The following is a 21,892-nucleotide window of genomic DNA, read 5'->3' on the forward strand; positions in this document are numbered from 1 at the left end:
TTGTGGGCTCCACCTGTAGTTTGTTCTGTTTGTATAGAAGAACTAGGATAGTGGTGTAAAGGGAAGAAAGAGAGCTTTCGCTTTACCATGCCTATGATCTGGAGAAAACTGCAAAATCATAGTGATGACGGCTACTTTTGTATGTGCAACGTGGGGGACCTCCAATCAACTATTTGCCCTGTGCCAAAAACCAATAGTGGAATTGCGCTTTTTTTTTTTGCAATTTCACCGCACTTGAATTCACCCCCCCCCTCATTATCCACAACAATATGGGGCAGAATGAGTAGTGTCATTAAGAAGTACAACTCATCATTCCGTGAAAAACAAGGTCTCATTAATATTTGAAAAAAAAGATACTTCGCTTATGTATTGGCCAATGCATGTGAGCCCGGTAGCCAGCGACAAAATATATCTCAATATACCGGGACCCTAACTCAAATGCCTCTAACTGGGTTAAAAACCAACATGTCTGGGCAGAAAGGATCCAGCTACAAGGCCATGTGCGCACATTGCGTATTTTTCTGCGTTTTGGCTGCGTTTACAACTGCACTGTGTCATTGACAAAATGTATGCATTGTGCTTCCCCAGCAAAGTCTATGAGAATCATGCAAAATCTGTGCGCATGATGCTTTTTGAACGCAGCGTTTTGATTGTAAAAAATTTGACAAAATCTCTGCGTTTAGAAAAGCAGCATGTCAATTCTTTTGCCCGTTTTGGCAGTGTTCTACACCCATTGAAATCAATAAGTTGTAGAAAAACGCTGCCAAAATGTTAAGCAGTGCGTCTGCACTGCATTTTTTTTTTGCGATCCGCATGGTTTTTTTTACATAACAAAGGCAGGTCTTTCGGTCTCTCTCTCTCTGTCCATGTCGGTCTCTCCCTCGCACCCCCTCTCTCATACTCACCGATCCCCCCGCGCGGCGCTGCACAGCGTTCACACTGTGGCGGCTTCTCCTCTTTTGAAAATGCCGGCCGCTCATTAATCCATATCGTATTCCCTGCTTCCCCTGCCCACCGGCGCCTATGATTGGTTGCAGTCAGACACGCCACGACGCTGAGTGACAGCTGTCTCACTGCAACCAATCACAGCCGCCGGTGGGTGGGTCTATATCGAGCAGTAAAAAAAAGAAATAAACAATTAAAAAAAATGACGTGTGGTCCCCCCCAATTTGGATACCAGCCAGGGTAAAGCCACACGGCTGAAGGCTGGTATTCTCAGGATGGGGATCTCCCCAGCCTAACAATATGAGCCAGCAGCCACCCGGAATTGCCGCATCCATTAGATGTGTCAAGCACGGGACTCTACCCGGCTCATCCCGAATTGCTCTGGTGCGGTGGCAAACGGGGTAATAAGGAGATAATGGCAGCCCATAGCTGCCACTAAGTCCTAGCTTAATCATGGCAGGCGTCTCCCCGAGATACCTTCCATGATTAACCTGTAAGTTAAAGAAAATAAACACACAAATCCAAAAAATCCTTTATTTGTAATTAATGAAATAAAAACACCCTCTTTCACCACTTTATTAACCCCTCAAAAACAGCTCCAGGTCCTATGTAAGCCACGCAAGGTCCAACGACGCTTTCAGCTCTGCTACATCGGAAGCTGACAGGAGCGGTAGTAGAACACCGCCGCTCCCGTGAGCTCCATGCAGCAAAGAAGTGAGTCGCGCGATCAGCTGTGATGTCACTGAGGTTACTTGCGACCACCGCTCTCAGGTGGAGGACTGCAGCTGTGGCCGCGAGTAACCTGAGTGAAAGCATAGCTGATTGCAAATCCCCTGAGTGACTGCAGTGAGTCGCGCAATCACAGGTGAGTCCTTCACGTGTGCCCGCAAATCAAGCCGCGGCACACGCACAGCGCGATCACAATGAAGTCAGGTGAAGTTCATCCGAGTTCATTCTGATCTCACAGCCAGCAATGCTCTTTTTGACAGTGCGGTCCCACTCGGCTCTGCTGCAAGTCTATGGGGATGCTGCAGAGCCGAGTGGGACCACAGTGTCAACAATGTGCGTTCTGGATGCTTTACCCACTCTGTCTATGGCAGAGCAAGCATCCAGAACGCATCAATTCTCCAGGAATGTGCGCACGTTGCGTTCTGCCGAATGCATCTCAGAACGCAGCTTTTCGGTTGCGTTCTGAGACGCACATGCAGTGTCTTACACGCTTGCGGAATAGAATGCAACGTGCACACATAGCCTAAAGGAGGATGGACACAGCCTGGTTATAGGGCGAAGTGCTCAGTCAGACAGAAATGCACTACAAATATATCAAAAAGGCTGACCCGCACATCCAACAGGTGCCAGCTAAAAACACAATATAATTACAAAACACCTACACCTGCACTCCAAAATGCTAACAATGAATAAAGAGACTTTGGCATTGCATTACTGCTATAGGAATATTTAAAAAAAAGAGATACTTAGATTATGTATTGGCCAATGCATGAGAGCCCGGTACCAAAGACAAGGTATAACACAATATAACTACAAAATACATGCAGCTGCACTCTAAAATGCTCACAATGAATAAGGAGACTCTGGTATTTTCAGCTAGCACCTGTTCACACCTGTTGGATGTGCAGGTCAGTCTTTTTGAGATATTTGTAGTGCAGTTCTGTTTTTAACAGTTTTTCACAGCTAGAGTTATGCTTTACACCAGGGGTGGGGAACCACCGGCCCGCGGGCCGCATGCGGCCCGCCATGACATTTTATGCGGCCCCCGGGCAGATTCCCGGGGCTGCAGTGCTGGGGCCGCCGGCGCTTTAAATGACCACATGCACTATTTGGGCAAACCAATGGGTTCTCCCACTGTCCAGTGTTAGTGTGATCAGTGGTGTGTGCCCCTCCCTCTGCTCTTCAGAGCGATGTGCCCGCCCCTCTGTCCTCTCATGTGGTGTGCTCGCCCCTTTGAACTCCGGAGCGATCTGCCCACCCCTCTGTACTCTTGTGCCGTCTGCCCGCCCCTCTGTCCTCCAGAGCGGTGTGCCCGCCCTTCTGTCCTCTGGAGCAGTGTGCCCGCCCCTCTGCCCTCCGGCCTGCACTGTCTTTAGCACTGTGTGTGCGCGCGCCTGCACTCTGTTCCCCGCCCAGTACTTTGTGTACCATCCCCCCAGAGTTGTGTGCAACGATCAGTGCTGTGTCCCTCACCCCATGCTGTGTATCACCTCACGTTTGTGGCTCCCATGTAATGTCAGGGGTCTGCAGGTGCTGTGTGCAGCCCCCCAGTGGTGTGTGCCCTCCCAACGCTGTGTATCACCCCCGGTGTTGTGTTCCCCCAGTGATGTCTGTGCCCCCCTCAGTGATGTTTGTGCCTCAGCCCCTCTTGTGATGTTTGTGCCCCAGCCACTCTTGTGTTGTGTATGCCCCCAGCCCCTCTTGCATTGTGTATGCCCCCCAGCCCCTCTTGCGTTGTGTATGCCCCCAGCCCCTCTTGCGTTGTGTATTCCCCCCAGCCCCTCTTGCGTTGTGTATGCCCCCAGCCCCTCTTGCGTTGTGTATGCCCCCAGCCCCTCTTGCGTTGTGTATGCCCCCCAGTGTCTCCTGTTATGTGTATGCCCCTCAGCCCCTCTTGTGTGGTTTACCTCCAGCGTCTCCTGTGACTTATACATCACAGGAGACACTGGGGACATACACAACACTGGAGGGGCTGTGGGCATTTACATCACAGGAGGGGCTGGGAGCATATATATGTCCCCAGCTCATCATGTATTGTATGTGCCTCCAGTGTCTCCTGTGATGTGTATATACAGCAGTACCAGCATTTACTTTCTGTTGTGTATATTTCAGTCCAAGCATTTTCTATGTGATGTATATGCACCCAGCCCCTCCAGTGATGTATGTGCCTTCAGTGACTCCTGTAATGTATATAGAGCAGTCCCAGTGTCTCCTATGTGTTATATGTGCCTCCAACGTCTCCTGTGATGAATATACAGCGGCTCCTATGTGATGTACATGATTAACCAAAAATTATGACAAAGAGTTGACTGCGCTCCAGACCGAGATAAACCTGGAAAAGCAGTTGTGAGAAGCAACATGATTAGTATCATCAAACATCACAGCTGCACCAAAGAGAAGCAGCTCCAGCCACCACAGTAGGGGTGAGTTAATTAATTGTTTAACCAAATATAGCAGGGTCATTTTCACATTGATAATTTTGTGCGGCCCCCGAAGGTTGGTAGATATTTCCAAATGGCCCCCGGCAGTAAAAAGGTTCCCCACCCCTGCTTTACACCTAGGTGCCCTGCCCCCTGTAATATACTCACCCTCCAGGGTTTCCATCTATTTGTCAGTCTTCTCCAGTTTATAACCTGCCGGAGGTCACAACTCAATCCAAGTATCTGAGAGCCTTGTTCTGGCTTCATTATGGCTCTCATAAACCTGTATTGAGCGCTTGTGACTAACATCTGACTTCCGGCCAGTCAGCAGTTATGGTCACAAAATGGTGCAGAAGGTCCGGAGCAACACCAATAAAAGGTGAATGGAGGGTGAGTAGGTGAAGAGACCCTAAGTTAAAAGCACCACTCCAGTGCTGAAAACCAAAACGCTGAAGTGGTGATTTAAGTAGCCTCCTGATAAAGTGTATACAGGTCAATTCACAGCTGACATCAACCCCAAAAGTATGATTCCAATTGCCATCACACCAGGGCAATCAGAGCTGGGCAAAGCGCTGTAAATATTGAATCTAAAGGCTGGGCCACTTCTGGGGAAGCTGCGGCTGCTATTTTTAGGCTGGTAAGGGCCCAATAACCATGGACCTAGTGCCCGATACCAGCCCCCAGCTGTCTGCTTTACCTTGACTGGTTAAGAAAAATAGGGGGATTATTTAAATAAATAATAAAAAAACGGTGCGGGATCCCCTCTATTTTTGATAACCTGCCAAGGTAAAACAGACAGCTGAGTGTGGCAGCGCACAGCTGTCTGCTTTTCCTGCGCTTGTTACCAAAAAGGGGGGATCCACATCTTTTATTTTTCATTGTTCACAGAAGCTTATGGGCATTTTCCACATGCCAAAAAGTTTTTTGATTGGCTGCGATGCAGCCTTACAAAAAACTTTATCAGCATACAAACAGCACTAGAACTCTGACAGACTGTTTTGTTTTTTTTAAAAAAAATAAATAAATAAATCTATATAAAAGTTCAAGCCCTGGACACCAGGTGTCCAGTACAAACCCCGAACTTTACCGTTTGGGTTTGCTCATTCTCAGTCAAGATCATACACGTAGAAGAAGTACACTCCCCAGGAAAAACCTGTCTGATAAGACCCACTTGGACATAACAAATACTTTGATTGCGAATATCTCTGAAACAGAGACAAGATGAAAAACAAAAACACACAAATGTTTTATTCTGCTTTTCATCCACTTATTTTTTGTGTCCAGTTTGATGAAAAGTCTTTAATGGGAAACTGTCAGCAGGTTTTTGCTATGTAAGCTATAATGAGCATGCTTTATAGGTTAAAAAACAAAGATTAACTAAGCCTCTCTGATCAGGCTGTGTGCGATTACTTACTTATACTAAAGACTTTATCACCTAATAATTACTAGGGATGATCGAATACTTCGATTATTCGGCTTCGCGAATATTTTCCGAATACCTCGCCACTATTCGACTATTCGTCGCGCAATGTAAGTCTACGGGAAGCCCGAATAGTTGTTATTCGGGTTTCCCATAGACTTAAGGCCCCGTCACACTAAGCAACATCGCTAGCAACATTGCTGCTAACGAACAACTTTTGTGACGTAGCAGCAATGTTGCTAGTGATGTCGCTGTGTGTGACATCCAGCAACAACCTGGCCCCTGTTGTGAGGTCGTTGGTTGTTGCTGAATGTCCTGGGCCATTTTTTAGTTGTTGCTCTCCCGCTGTGAAGCACACATCACTGTGTGTGACAGCGAGACAGCAACAACTAAATGTGCAGGCAGCAGGAGCCGGCTTCTGCGGAGGCTGGTAACCACAGTAAACATCGGGTAACCAAGAAGCCCTGTCCTTGGTTACCCGATATTTACCTTTGTTACCAGCCTCCGCCGCTCTCACTGTCAGTGCCGGCTCCTGCTCTGTGCACATGTAGCTGCAGGACACATCGGGTTAATTAACCCGATGTGTGCTGTAGCTAGGAGAGCAGGGAGCCAGCGCTAAGCGGTGTGCGCTGCTCCCTGCTCTGTGCAGCTGCACCCTGTACTCTATACCCTATATATGTACCCTGTGCAGCTGCACCCGGTGTGCGCTGCTCCCTGCTCTGTGCACATTTAGCTGCAGCACACATCGGGTAATTAACCCAATGTGTGCTGTAACTAGGAGAGCAGGGAGCCAGCGCTCAGTGTGCGCTGCTCCCTGCTCTCTGCACGTGTAGCTGCGTGCGCTGGTAACCAAGGTAAATATCGGGTTGGTTACCCGATATTTACCTTAGTTACCAAGCGCAGCATCTTCCACGCGGCGCTGCTGGCTGGGGGCTGGTCACTGGTTGCTGGTGAGCTCACCAGCAACTCGTGTAGCGACGCTCCAGCGATCCCTGCCAGGTCAGGTTGCTGGTGGGATCGCTGGAGCGTCGCAGTGTGACATCTCACCAGCAACCTCCTAGCAACTTACCAACGATCCCTATCGTTGTTGGGATCGCTGGTAAGTTGTTTAGTGTGACTGGACCTTTACATTGCGCATCGAATATTCGCGAATAGTCGAATAGTGGCGAGATAGTCGGAAAATATACACGAAGCCGAATAATCGAAGTATTCGATCATCCCTAATAATTACCATTACTGGACTACAAAGTCAAACAGGGCAGTTCGGCATGCCCTCTCCTGTAATTGACATCTGTACAATCTCTACTGAGAGCCTGGTGTGGGCGAGGCAGCTCCCAGGGCTCTGTTACATGGCAAAATCTAAATACATTGATTGTGTCAAAACATCTGCAGCCAATAATCTAAGTTAAATATTTTTAGATTCAGAGTCTCTTTGCCTACAACATGCTGTTGTCGGATGACAAAAACCTGCTGACAGATTCCCTTTAACCTCTTCAGCCCCGGGCATTTCGCGTTTTTTCTGGGGGGGGGGGTTTCCCTCTCTTTCTTCCAAGAGCCATAACTTTTTTATTTTTTCGTCAATCTTGCCATATAAGGGCTTGTTTTTTGCGGGACGAGTTGTAGTTTTAAATTAAACCATAAGTTTTACCATATAGTGTACTGGAAAACGGCAAAAAAATTCCAAGTGCGGAAAAATTGCAAAAAAAGTGTGATCACACAATAGTTTTTGGGATATTTTATTCACAGTGTTCACTATATGGTAGAACTGATGTGTCAGTGTGATGCCTCAGGTCGGTGCGAGTTTGTAGACACTAAACATGCATAGGTTTACTTGTATCTAAGGGGTTAAAAAAAATTCAGAAGTTTGTCTAATAAAAGTGGCGCACGTTTTGCGCCATCTTCCGAAACCCATAGTGTTCTCATTTTTTGGGATCTATGGCTCAGCGATGACTTATTTTTTGCCTCTCGAGCTCATGTTTCTGACATTTTTGCATAATCTTCTTTGCAAAATACCTTGAGCTCTGTGAACAACAATTTTCAAATCTTGTCACAGATTCTCAGTGGGATTTAGGTCTGAACTGTGACTGGACCATTGACACACATGACTATGCTTTGATCTAAACCATCCATTGTAACTCTGGCAGTATGTTTAGGGTTGTTGTCCTGCTGGAATGGGACTGTAAGCCCCCGTCTCAAGTGTTTTGCAGCCTCTAACAGGATTGCCCTGTATTTAGCCCCAGTCATCTTTCAATCACCTCTTGTAAAGAAAAGCCTCCCCTTAACATCAGGGCTGTGGAGTCGGAGTCGGAGTCGTGGAGTCGGAGTCGGAGCTCATTTTGGTGGAGTCGGAGTCGGAGTCGGTATAAAATGCACCGACTCCGACTCCTAAAATATATAATAAATTGGAGACAGTCGTGCAATGCAGAATGTGCTGAATATTTTACTAAATAATAACATTTAGTATAATGCTTATATTTAAGTGATAAATTTATTGTAGTACAATGTGAACATCAGACATTTAATTGTTTTTATGATACAATAATCAAGATAATTGGATAGAACATAAAATATTTATTGGAATACAACTTTAGAACACAAAAAACTAATAAATTGTAAATATGTTATATATATATATATATATATATATATATATATATATATATATATATATATATATATATATAGTGTATATACACACACAAGATATATATGTAATCTACTGTATATTACATAGTGTATTACATATTTACAATTTATTACAGTTTTTTGTGTTCTAAAGTTGTATTCCAATAAATATATTTTATGTTCTATCCAAATATCTTGATTATTGTATCATAAAATTATTAAATGTCTGATGTTCACATACACACATTCATGTACTACAATAAATTTTTCACCTAACTATAAGCAATATATGTAGGAGTCGGAGTCGGAGCCGGAGTCGGAGTCAGAGCCGGAGTCGGAGTCGGTGCAAGAGAATTTGAGGAGTCGGAGTCGGAGTCGAAGGTTTGGCTTACCGACTCCACAGCCCTGCTTAACATGATACTGCTACCACCATCTATGACGGTGGGCATATGTTCTCAGAGTGATGAGTAGTGCTAGTTTTCTGCCACGCATAGCGTTTTGCATATAGCTCATGAAGTTATACTTTGACCTCATCTGAAAGAATATCTGCCATGTGAGGGAAACAGCGAGCATGTGGAAGAAGATGCTAAAATAAAGGTAACCCTGGAGGAAAAGCTGTTAGTGGCTGCAACAGACTTGTGCCTGGGGAGTAGGTTGACCTTCCAGCAGGAAGAAACGTTAAACATACTGCCAGAGATAAAATGTAGGGTATAGATCAAAGCATATTCATATGTGTGAATGGCCCAGTCATAGTCTGGACCTGAATCCCATTGAGAATCTCTGGCAAGACTTGAAAATTGCTGTTCTCAGACGCCTCCATCTAATCTCACTGAGCTAGAGCACATGTTGAAAGAAGAGTGAGCAAAAATAAATTTCAGGCTCTAGGTGTAAAAATCTGGTAGAGACATTCCCAAAAGAATTGTATGATTAATTACAGAGAAAGGTGGTCCTACACAGTATTGACTCAGGGGGGCTGAATATAAATGCTTGTCACAATTTTTCAATTTATATTTGTTTGTATAATTTCCTTCACAAATACTTGCTTCTTTGTGTTGGTACATCACATAAAATCCCAATAAAATAAATTTATGTTTATGGGTGTAATGTGAAAAAACGTGGAAAAGTTCACGGTGTATACTTTTTCAAGGCAGTGTTACAAAGCTAATACATGATGTATTTTCTGGATCTATGTTGTTAATTTTCTTATTATTTTGTTTCCCTTACATTATATGTGGCTGTAGCTATGTTTTATCAGACTACTTGTCAATGAAAAAAATTCAAAGACAATGTCGCCTTCCGAGAAATGTATGTTTAGGGAGTTTTATTTTTTCAAAACGCCTGTGCCACTATTTGTTTGTTGGTCAATATGACTAGATGTCGGCGTAAAACATTTATGATAATATAAACATTTCTGAATAAAATATGCTCCATTTCTGATTACGACAATGATTTTTTACACAATGTGAATTTTCCCATACCTAACAATATGCAATTTCTCTGTAATATATTTCTCACATTCAGAACATAAATATGGTTTCATTCTATGCATTTCCTGATGAGTGACAGGATTTAAGCTAGATGGAAAGCAAAAATAAATATGGATTCTATCCAGTGTGAGTTTTTTTATGGTGACTAAGATTTGATTTCCCAGAAAAACATTTCCCACATTCCAAGCATAAAAATGGCTTCTCTCCAGTGTGACTTCTCTGATGTCTAACAAGGTGTGTTTTCTGAGTAAAACATTTCCCACATTCTGAACATAAATATGGCTTTGCCCCTTTGTGAATTCTCTCATGTTTAACAAGATTTGATTTAACTGTAAAACACGTTCCACATTGTAAACACGAAAATGGCTTCTCTCCAGTGTGAATTATCTGATGTTGAGCAAGATGACTTCGCTGGGTAAAACTTTTTCCACAAACTGAACATGAAAATGGCTTCACTCCTGTGTGAACTCCCTGATGTCGAACAACATCTGACTTCTGTTTAAAACATTTCCCACATTCAGAACATGAAAATGGCTTCACGCCTGTGTGAATTTTCTGATGTGTAATAAGATTTGATTTGTCTGAAAAACGTTTCCCACATTCTGAACATGGATATGGCTTTTCCCCTGTGTGAGTTCTTTGATGTGTAGCAAGTTTTCGTTTACATCTAAAAGGTTTCCCACATTCGGAACATAAAAATGGCTTCTCCCCTGTGTGAGATTTTTGATGCTGAAGAAGATTTGATTTTCGTGTAAAACGCAGTCCACATTTTGGCATAAAAATGGTATTTCCTTTGTGTGAGATTTTTGATGTTCAACAAGATTTGATTTCTGTTGAAAACGTTTTCCACATTTTGAACATAAAAATGTCTTCTCACTCGTGTAAATTTTCTGATGTTCAATGATTTGTTGATCAGATGACCAGTCATTGCTGTGAAGTGCTGATGGTATATCTGGGATATAGATGTGGTCTTCATATGCATTTTGTGTCATACCGTGTACATCTGCTATACAAACTGAAGACATTATGTATTCCTCTGAGTTCCTAAAACCATGACCTGCCAAGATTTAAATCGTTAAATTGCAGACAGATCAGAATATGTTACAAGCAAAATATTTAACACAGCAAAAAACACAACTTCCTTCACGTAAAGCCATAAAATTAGTGTTATTTTCATTATCATCATGATACAAGTATTTTCTGTAATGTGGCTATTAAAGGGAACGTGTAATGTAAAAAAAACGCTAGTAACCTGCAGATTGGATAAATATGCAGGTTAATAGTGTTCTGACGTTGTGTGGCCGCCGCACTGATTGCCCCGCCGCCGGAAGGAAAGGATCTTAATTCCTCCCAGAAGTCTCTGGCTTTTAGTTATGGGGTGGCGCTAGCGTGGTTTCAATCACCGCTCTTTGCGTAGTGAGTGGCAGCTGTAACCGAGCCTCCAGCACTGACGGACAGTCAGTTCTGCCTTACATCAATAAAAAGTGAGGTTTGCAGTCCAAACATAAGCCAGGGTTCATTTATCAACCCTTGGAAATGGTCATTGTTACTCTCATTTAGAAATTTTGGTAAGACGGCCACTCCAGAGATGGTTCATCATTACCCCAAGTTTACTTAATTTGTGCATAACGGCTGGCACTGTGGTCTGCTGGAGTCCCAGACCCTTAAAAATGTCGTTCTAACCCTTTGTAGACTGGTAGATTTTAATTACCTTTAATGCATTTCTATTCAAATCATTGTAGAATGTGCCAACATTTGAGGTCTTCTGGACTAATTCTTTTGAAGTTATATTTATATACAGTATGTCTGGTAGCATACAGCTAGTAGCTAATAATTTACTTTCTGCTGTCAATTATCCAAACTCCCATAAAACAATTGTGACAAAATGACAGAACACATAGCTCACAAGTAACACAAAATGGTAGCCAATGACAGAAGAATCCGTGAGTTCTCTGCACTTAGTGGTTACTATTTACCTGGGTAGTCATATGTAGGAATCTCCTCTTTACACCACTCGTCACCCATCACATAAGTCTCTGTAGTATTAATATGGGTCAGATCTTCACCCTGAAATAGATATTGTAAAAGTCACAGACAGATGGAGAAGTCACATCTCTGATCAGCTCTAATCCTGCCATCTCCACCGTTCTCATTACACAAGTATAAAACATATAGAGGTTGATAAAACAAGACTGAGCACAAGACCTTCACAGCCATCTACACATCATAGGGAGATTTCTTGGCACCTTTTCTCCATCTACCTGATGATCCTGAGGAACATTGGGAGTTTCTCCTTTACAATTCTGTGGAAGAAGAGGACAGGTACATCTCTCTGGTGTTGTCCTCTTACTGAATAGAACTGGAGGAAAGACATACAGGGATTGAATTCATTCTTTACATACAGATAATTATAGGCCATGTGTATTTAGTCCTGTCTATTACCTGGTGATGTGAGGGGCTGGGGATCTTCCATCATGACATCCTTGTACAGTTCTTTGTGTCCTTCTAAATACTCCCACTCCTCCATGGAGAAATGGATGGTGACATCCTGACACCTTATAGGAACCTGACACATACAACGATACCATCATTCCCCGATCCCTTCATAGTGTTATTATATAATGTCCCAGCATTCCCAGCAGTGTCACCTCTACAGTCAGCAGCTCAATCATCTTGTAGGTGAGTTCTAAGATCTTTTCATAATTGATGTCCTCATGTATCAGGGGGTGAGGTGGAGGCCTCATGATTGGGCTCAGGGGTCTTCCCCATCCCTCAGACACAGGGTCCTGACAGCACTCACTAGAGGTCTTCACTACTGTGTAATCCTGGTTATAGAGAGACACATTAATAAATCTCACTACAGACATTTCCAGAGTCCTCACCTCTCCAGTTCTGTCCATCTGTTATTCCCATAGATAAGAATGATGTAATGTGACGTCATCAGAATCTCTCACCTCTCCAGTAAGCCGGAAGAGGATCTCTAGGGTGAGGTGTAATATCCCCTCCGCCATCTTGTCCCTGTCTCTATCCATCCTTGATGGGTCAATCAGGAAAATACTCTTATATAGACGATCTCCACTTAGAGGATCCAATATTGTAAGGGCCTGAATGGGGAGATGAAGATGTAAAAAAAAGATGTTATTTCTCTGACGACTCATTGGGGGACACAGGACCATGGGTGTTATGCTGCCTATCCATAGGAGGACACTAAGTAGATGCAAAAGCATAGCTCCTCCTCTGCAGTATACACCCCCTGGCTGGGCCAGGCAAGCTCAGTTTTAGCTTAGTGTCTGTAGGAAGCACTTCCTTTCAATGTTTGTTATTTTTTGAGAGCGACGGTTTCCTTTTGAGACCGATCTCCCACTACCATCAACGGGCGGGAACGTGGAGTGTCACCTCCATGTACCCCCTCCTGCGACGCTGGATCCTTGGCTGGACGACGGGTTCCACAGACACCGATTTTCCAAAGCCCAGGGTAGAGGCCTGTGCCCCTATAGCCCAAGTCCTCAGCCCCTCCTTGCAGGCTCTGAGTTGAATATGGCACCAATTCCTCAGCCCCTCTTTGCAGGCTCTGAGTTGAATATGACACCGGCGTAACCGGACACAGCAAGCTTCCTCTGCTATTTTCACTGCCTGGACGGAAGCAGTGTTTTAAAGGTGAGATCCCCCCTGACAGGTTTCCCAGACAAAGGGAGAAAAGATGCTGCAGGGAAGCCCAGGACATTTACAAGGATCCTGCACACACAGTGTTAACTTTTCTCTAGCTTGCTGGCTGGAGGAGGGGGGAAGTCCCTCCTGTTTGCAGAAAGTCCTGCAGATAATTTCCCGGTGGCAGGGGGGAGGGCCCAGGGCTCAGGGACTCAGCTGTTTATTTGCTCTGTTTATTTGCTTTAGCAGAAAAGCCGGCTGATAACCACCAGTGACAAGCTGTGTGCTGACTGGAGGGAGAGGGAGGAAAACTATCAGAAGCTCCCTTCCCGCCACTTTTTTTACTACCCACAGCAGGGGGGGGCACACTGACTTCATCTTTCCGCTCTTTTAGCGCTAAGCCCCCCCCCCCCGCGGCCGCGATAAGCCCCCCCCCCCAGGAAAGCGTGCGAGATCTCCATAGAGCTTAATCCTTCCTGAGGACAGGGCCATCGGCTGATTCTGGTGAGGTGCTTGCTTCAATTGTAGCTCTGCTGAGCACTGCTCCCCCTCCTGGCATACTCCTATTAGGAACATGCAGAAATCTAAGGGCACTAAGAGTGCTAAGGCCCACATAGTCTATTATTCAGCCTGCACTGCCTGCCACGCTGAGCTACCATGTAAACACACCTCTTCTCTCTGTGAGTCCTGTGCCCCTATAGCCCCCCAAGACCCCCCTGCCACCACCGCCACAACCGTCAGCCCAGAGCCTAGGGCCCCCAAGCCCACCGGAATGGGCACAGTTTCTGTTCCAATCCATGGAAAAAACTGTCACAGAACCTGGTTCTGGCTATGCAATGTCGTCCTCCACACCCTTCTGGGTCCCTGGACGGAATGCAGCCTGAGGATACCCCTATGGAGGATCCTTCTGAGGTAATCCGGGCACATGCTTCACCGGTTGCAGGGATCAGGAAAAGAGCACACGGCCGGGTGTCTCCAGCGGGCTCTCCCTCGGGAGCACACAGGGCAGGCTCTCCCACACGCTCCACGGCTTCTGAAGAGCTGGAGGAGGGAGAATGCTGTTTGTACCAGGAGGATTCCTTGGTTTCAGCCTCCCCAGACGATCAAACTGCAATAGACTCCCTTATAACAGCAATCAACCAAACTCTGCATGTGGAGGATCCCCCATCCACTACCACTGACCATGCGGTCTCCTTTAAGAGGGCAAGGAAACCCCAAAAGGTTTTCGCTGATCACCCAGAGTTTCAGGATAGCCTCACAAAGCAAAGGGAGAAGCCTAACAGGCGCTTCGGTAACCGAAAAGTCATGGAGTCCCGGTACCCTTTTGCCTCACCTGCCCCTAAGGGCTGGGCCGATCCGCCCTCGGTCGACCCCCCCGGTCTCCCGCCTTACCACAAAGATGCTCCTGTCTTTACCCGATGGTTCCTCCATCAAGGACCCGACAGACAGACAGGTGGAGCACCTCGCCCGCTCTGCTTTTGAGGCTGCGGGTTCCTCCCTCTCGCCCTCCTTTGCCTCTGTGTGGGTCACAAAGGCGATCTCGGTCTGGGCAGACTCCCTTAACACTTCGCTTGAGGAATCCCAGGTCACTCATACCTTCACAGAGGTAACAGCTCAAATTGCCGCTGCGGCGGAGTACCTCATCCAGGCCTCCATGGACGCTGCTACCTGCGCAGCGTTTGCCGCCTCAAATACCATAGCCATCCGTAGAGCTCTCTGGCTCCGACAATGGCGAGCGTACTCTGCCTCCAAGAAGTCTCTCACGGGCCTTCCCTTTTTTCCAAACCGATTGTTTGGCGAACGTCTGAACAAGCTCATTTCTGACGCCAGGAAAGAGTACCTCCCTCCCCCAGCTGAAGTCCAGAACGTCCTTCACCAGACATCCACAGTCCTCATTCCGCTCCTTTTGGAACTCATTTGGTTGGTCAACATCCCGTGCTGTCCCCGCCACCAGCCGCGGACTACGCAGGGACCGACCTTCTCAGCTCTCTCCGAAACCCTCTTCGTCATGGCAGCCTAGACCGAAACAGTCCAGGACTAGGGAGACTCGGCCACGACGTTTTCCCCCCTCATGACTCCTTCGGCGCCCCGGAAGACAAACTCATTGTAGGAGGTCGACTGCGGCTCTTTCAACACATCTGGGCTGCCGCCTCAGACGACAAATGGGTGCGAGACCTTGTGTCTTCCAGTTACCACATAGAATTTCGGACCCGACCCCAGAGTCGGTTCTCTCAAACCCCCCAAAGACTCGAAAACGACGCAAAGCTTTTTTCTCAGCAATCCACTCGCTCCAAACAGCAGGAGTGATAATACCTGTCCCAGACGACGAGAAGTTCGGGGGTTTTTATTCCAACCTCCTTGTGGTCCCCAAAAAGGATGGGTCAGTTCGACCCATCCTGGACCTCAAACACCTAAACAAACATGTGCACGTACGGAGATTCAGAATGGAGTCCCTAAGGTCCATTATTGCATCCATGGTCGAAGGGGAATTCCTCGCCTCCATAGACATCAAGGATATGTACCTGCACATACCCATTGCCTCAGATCACCAAAAGTTCCTCCGCTTCGCAATTCAGGACTCCCACTTTTAATTTGTAGCTCTACCCTTCGGCCTTGCCACCGCACCAAGGGTCTTCACCAAAGTCATGGCGGCCGCCATGAGCGTCCTTCACGCCAGGGGAGTAGTCGTTCTCCCTTACTTGGACGACCTCCTCATCAAGGCCCCCTCCTTCCGCGACTACTCAACCAGCGTACAGATCACTGTGGACACCATATCCCGCTTAGGGTGGCTAGTGAATCTGGACAAATCATCCCCGATCCCATCACGATCCATCACCTTCCTGGGCATGTCCCTGGACACCCGTCGGGGCTTGATCCTTCTCCCTCAGGACAAGGCGATCGCTCTTCAACGAGCGGTACGCTGCCTTCTACGTCCTCCGTCTCGCTCCATTCAATTCAGCATGAAAGTGCTCGGCAGGATGGTGGCGGCTATGGAAGCAGTACCCTTTGCTCAACTGCACCTCCGCCCACTGCAGCTAGCCCTTCTAGCGGCCTGGGACAAGAGCCCCTTCTCCCTGGACAGACATCTTCACCTGACGCCTTCAGTCAGGTATGCACTCCGCTGGTGGCTTCGGTCCTCATCCCTATCGAAGGGGAGATCTTTTCTCCCAGTGAACTGGCTGGTCCTGACCACGGACGCCAGCCTCCTAGGCTGGGGAGCAGTGTACCGGCACCACACTGCTCAAGGACGTTGGACGCCCCAGGAGTCTTTCCTACCCATAAATATCCTGGAACTCCGCGCGATCTTCCTCGCGCTCAGAGCGTTCTGCCCTCTGCTAGCAGGTCGTCAGATTCGCTTGACAATGCGACAGCTGTAGCTTATATCAATCGGCAGGGGGGCACCCGCAGCAAAGCGGCTTATCTCGAGGCCCACGAGATCCTCAGCTGGGCCGAATCGACGGGATCAGTGATATCAGCGGTACACATACCGGGGGTAGAGAACTTGGCAGCAGACTTTCTGAGTCGCCAAGGCCTGGCCGCCGGAGAATGGTCTCTCCACCCAGATGTGTTTCTACACATCTGCACTCGCTGGGGCACACCAGACGTGGACCTAATGGCCTCAAGGTTGAATGCAAAGGTACCCGCGTTCATAGCCAGGTCACGCGACCCGCAGTCCATCGGCGCGGATGCTCTAGTCTGCTCCTGGCACCACTTCCGCCTGCCTTACATATTTCCACCTCTACCTCTGCTGCCGCGGGTAATCAGGAAGATCAAGGCAGAGGGAGACCCGGTGATACTGATAGCACCGGACTGGCCCAGGCGCGCCTGGTACGCCGAATTAGTACAAATGCTCACAGACGCATCGTGGCGCCTTCCAGACATCCCAGACTTGCTGACCCAAGGGCCCATTTCCCAGTACTCCAGAGCCCTGAAGCTGACGGCATGGCCATTGAGACCTGGGTATTAACAAGAGCAGGATTCTCCCCCGCGGTTATTTCAACCATGATCAGCGCCCGAAAGCCTGCTTCATCCCGCATTTACCACCGTACGTGGAAAATCTTCCTTTCATGGTGCAGGGAAACTAACGTCCAGCCTATGCCTCTGGCCATCCCCAGAATTGTCGACTTTCTACAGTCTGGCTTGCAAGCGGGGTTGGCTCTCAGTTCCCTTAAAGGGCAGGTCTCAGCGCTCTCAATCTTCTACCAATGCCGCCTGGGTCAAAAACCGCAAGTCAAGACCTTCCTCCAGGGCGTTTCCCATCTAGTTCCCCCGTACAAATGGCCGCTGAAACCATGGGACCTCAACCTCGTTCTGGACGGTCTCCAGAGGTCTCCCTTTGAACCCCTCAAGGAATCCTCCCTTGCTCTTCTGTACTGGAAGGTAACATTCCTGGTGGCAATTACGTCCATCAGACGGGTTTCGGAGCTAGCAGCACTCTCTTGCCGCAAGCCTTTTCTGATCTTTCACCAGGACAAGGTGGTTCTGCGCCCCCTTCCGGATTTCCTTCCAAAGGTTCTTACCCCGTTTCATTTGAACGAGGACATTGTTCTGCCTTCCTTTTGTCCACACCCGGTTCATAGGGTGGAAAGGTCTCTGCATTCGTTAGACCACGTCAGAGCTCTCAGATATTACATATCCAGGACAGCCCCCTTTAGGAAAACGGACTCTTTGTTCGTCATTCCTGAGGGGCCTAAGAAGGGACAGGCAGCTTCAAAGGCGATGCTGGCTCGCTGGATTCGCTCTGCGATCCAGGAAGTCTACTGCTTGCAACTCAAGCCCATTCCTAGTGGGCTGCGGGCTCATTCCACGTGGGCTGTGGGCTCATTCCACGCGAGCAGTTGGCGCTTCGTGGGCCATTCGGCATCAGGCTTCAGTGGAACAGGTGTGTAAGGCTGCGACCTGGTCTAGCCTACATACGTTTTCAAAGCATTACAGAGTCCATACCCAGGTTTCAACTGAGGCAAATCTGGATAGGAAAATTCTGCAAACGGCAGTAGAGCACCTCTCTTAGTAGGCGCTCCAGGCTGTCTGGGACTGGTTCCTAGTCCTTGGGTTGTGTTGTCTTCTTTTATGTTTCCCACCCATGGACTGCTTTAGGACGTCCCATGGTCCTGTGTCCCCCAATGAGGCGTCAGAGAAAAACGGATTTTTGTGTACTCACCGTAAAATCGTTTTCTCTTAGCCATCATTGGGGGACACAGCACCCACCCTGTTGCCCTGTTGGGCCTTGGTTCTCTCAGTACCTTATTTGGTTATGACTCTTTTTTTCTCATGTTCCTCTGTTGAGGTAAGTTTTTACTGGCTTTTTCTCCTACTGCTTGTGTACTAAAACTGAGCTTGCCTGGCCCGGCCAGGGGGTGTATACTGCAGAGGAGGAGCTATGCTTTTGCATCTACTTCGTGTCCTACTATGGATAGGCAGCATAACACCCATGGTCCTGTGTCCCCCAATGATGGCTAAGAGAAAACGATTTTACAGTGAGTACACAAAAATCCGTTTATTCTTTCACATTTTTTTTTTTTTTTAAAATCAGATACTTTTAAAAGTAAGTCAAAATTACAGGAACACAAACCTTCCTTCCCTCCCCCTTGAAACAAATCCATTTGAAATAAACACTTCAGTAACAATTATTGGTTTGCTAAGGTATAAATATAAAGCATATCTGAACCAAAGGGTGTCAATTTCAAACATATCTGGTACATACAATGAATCAAACTGAACAGAGTAGCCACCACATTTCAGAATTAGCTCAAACGAGTATAGAGACGTTTCTCGGGTACCCAATTATCTTGTCTTCTCAAGTTAGATCAGCTAATAAAGATCTAGTCCATATGAGAGAACAGAATCCATAGTTCTTCTAGTTCATATCTCGTCTTATAACTAATGATGTTATAGGGTTCAGCTAACACCGATGGGTGGGGGAAGTTTCACATTTGTTCACGCCCCTACTGCTCTTATTTGTACATAGTTCAAAAGGAACCTTATCCTTTGTCTGTGACCTTACATAAACTGGTCACATGTACTAATAAAGGAGAATTCTGTGAGTACACCATACTAAGCGTGTGTGCTGCATTGATTTCCCGAGTGCTTGGAAAATAAAACTTGTCAATTTGGAGTTAAAGAGGTATAAGAGTGTATTTCGCGCACAGTCCACATCAAGGTCAATGGTGATAAGTTTACAGTGTCTACACACGGAGCGCTTTCTTTTTTGGTACAAATATTTTTCCAATCTAAAGGCCACTTTACACACAGCGACATCGCTAGCGATGTCGCTGGTGAAAGCACCCGCCCCCATCGGTTGTGCGTCATGGGCAAATCGCTGCCCGTAGCGCACAACATCGCTAGGACCCGTCACACAGACTTACCTGCCTAGCGACGTCGCTGTGGCCGGCGAACCGCCTCCTTTCTAATGGGGAGGTTCGTTCAGCGTCACAGCGGCGTCACTAAGCGGCCGACCAATAGAAGCGGAGGGGCGTAGATGAACGGCCGGAACATCCTGCCCACCTCCTTCCTTCCTCATTGCCGGCGGCCGCAGGTATGATGTTGCTCCTCGTTCCTGCGTTGTCACACATAGCGATGTGTGCTGCCGCAGGAACGACAAACAACCTGCGTCCTACAGCAGCAACGATATTTGAGATTTGAATGATGTGTCAACGATCAACGATATGGTGAGTATTTTTGATCGTTAGCGGTCGTTCGTACGTTTCACACGCAACGACGTCGCTAACGAGGCCGGATGTGCATCACGAATTCCGTGACCCCAACGACATTTCATTAGCGATGTCATTGCATGTAAAGTGGCCTTAAGTGTGTTATTCAGACTATCGATCACTAATAACTGAGATTTAGTGATCTTCCAATATGACGCTATGATTTTTCGTGCTTGGTATAATAAGTGCAATGGCTAGCTCGTGACTCTCTTGAACTGGATTTTCAGCCCCCTCAGTTAAATTTGGTAAGCTGACCAATTGGGACGATAACATGATATTAGGCAGTTGTAATTAAGAATACTTACGACCAACATAAGTTGAATGTTTTTTATTTCGCTGGACTTGTGTCTTTTTCAAAGGGAAAATTTAAAATATACCGTTATATTCACCTTTCCTCACTTGAACATGCAAGATTGAGCCGACACATCAGATTGGCCTCAGTGTTGGAATGGAGCGCTGGAATTACAGAGGAGTGCAGCGGACCGAGGAGCCGCGGAGGCGGCATAAGCGCATGTGCACACCATTAGGACACGCTGCGTACTGGACGCAGCATGTCCTCTCCTGTAAGGCCGCGAGTGCTCTCCCCAGGAGACCGCAGCTGCCTGTGCCCATGATCAGGATTTGGGCTGCTGCTGTCTTTCTCTCTGTTCTCCCAGGGGAGAAGACTTGCTCATCCACAGAAATAAATTGACATGCAACGGTTCGGGAAGCCGCGCCACATATCAGTTTACGATGTGGGAAAAACATGCACAATGGGCAGGAGATTTCTAGAAATACCATCTGCTGTGCTTGTATTGTACAATGCAGCGTTTTGAACACAGTGAAAACACTCTGCATCCAAAACACTGTGAACCCTGATCATAGGCACACAGCCTAAAGCGGGCTTTACACGCTGCAATATCGGTACCGATATCGCTAGCGTGGGTACCCGCCCCCATCTGTTGTGTGACACGGGCAAATCGCTGCCCGTGGCGCACAACATCGCCCAGACCCGTCACACATACTTACCTGCCTAGCGACGTCGCTGTGGCCGGCGATCCGCCTCCTTTCTAAGTGGGCGGTTCGTTAGCGTCACAGCGACGTCACAGCAGCGTCACTGATCCGCCGCCCAATAGAAGCGGAGATGAGCGGGACGAACATCCCGCTCACCTCCTTCCTTCCGCATTGTGGCCGGGAGGCGGGTAAGGAGAGCTTCCTCGTTCCTGCGGTGTCACACGGAGCGATGTGTGCTGCCGCAGGAACGAGGAACAACTTCGTTACTTGTGCAGTAACGATAATTGAGAATGGACCCCCATGTCACCGATGAACGATTTTGCACGTTTTTGCGACGATGCAAAATCGCTCATCGGTGTCGCACGCAACAACATCGCTAATGCGGCCGGATGTGCGTCACAAAATCCGTGACCCCAACGACTCCGCATTAGCGATGTCGTAGCGTGTAAAGCCCCCTTAAGAGGAGTAAGAATAAGTGTGAGGTGCCAAATTTATCAGCAGTCGGACCTTATGGAATATGGTGGCTGAATTTGAGCAAATCTGCCTGAATTGAATTTTGGAAGATTGACTCATCTTTATTATATAGTGCAAAAACAATTACAGCAACGATCCAGCATTTACCTGTAGAGGGCAGTATCTGCTATTATTGACTAAAAATGTAGACTTTGGGTATGTGCGCACGTTGCGTTCTGTGCAGTGTGGAAAAGAACGCACCCTCTGGCACACTGAACAAATGTAAACACCGTGCATTTTGGATGCATTTTCCATGCGTTTTGCATGCGTGTTGAATGCATTTTTGACAGTGCGTTCCCCTGTCAATTGAGTTCTGCTACATGCCCACTGACAGCAAACAAAGACAGAGTCGTGATGAGAATGAACTCTGCTCTGTCTGTGTGTCGCATCCTGATTAGCGAT

General features: G+C 47.1%; 1 protein-coding gene across 1 annotated transcript in view; it reads right to left on the minus strand.

Moving 5' to 3' along the window:
• The window catches only part of LOC142312884 (uncharacterized), a 361,786-nt gene that overhangs the window by 148,761 nt on the left and 191,133 nt on the right, over positions 1-21,892 (minus strand). Inside the window, exon 31 of the mRNA XM_075351868.1 lies at positions 9,748-10,376. Within this exon, the coding sequence (XP_075207983.1) occupies positions 9,748-10,376 (629 nt within the window). The remainder of the gene's footprint in view (positions 1-9,747; positions 10,377-21,892) is intronic.

The sequence above is a fragment of the Anomaloglossus baeobatrachus genome, chromosome 5 (genome assembly GCF_048569485.1).
Source record: "Anomaloglossus baeobatrachus isolate aAnoBae1 chromosome 5, aAnoBae1.hap1, whole genome shotgun sequence".
Classification (NCBI taxonomy): Eukaryota; Metazoa; Chordata; class Amphibia; order Anura; family Aromobatidae; genus Anomaloglossus; species Anomaloglossus baeobatrachus.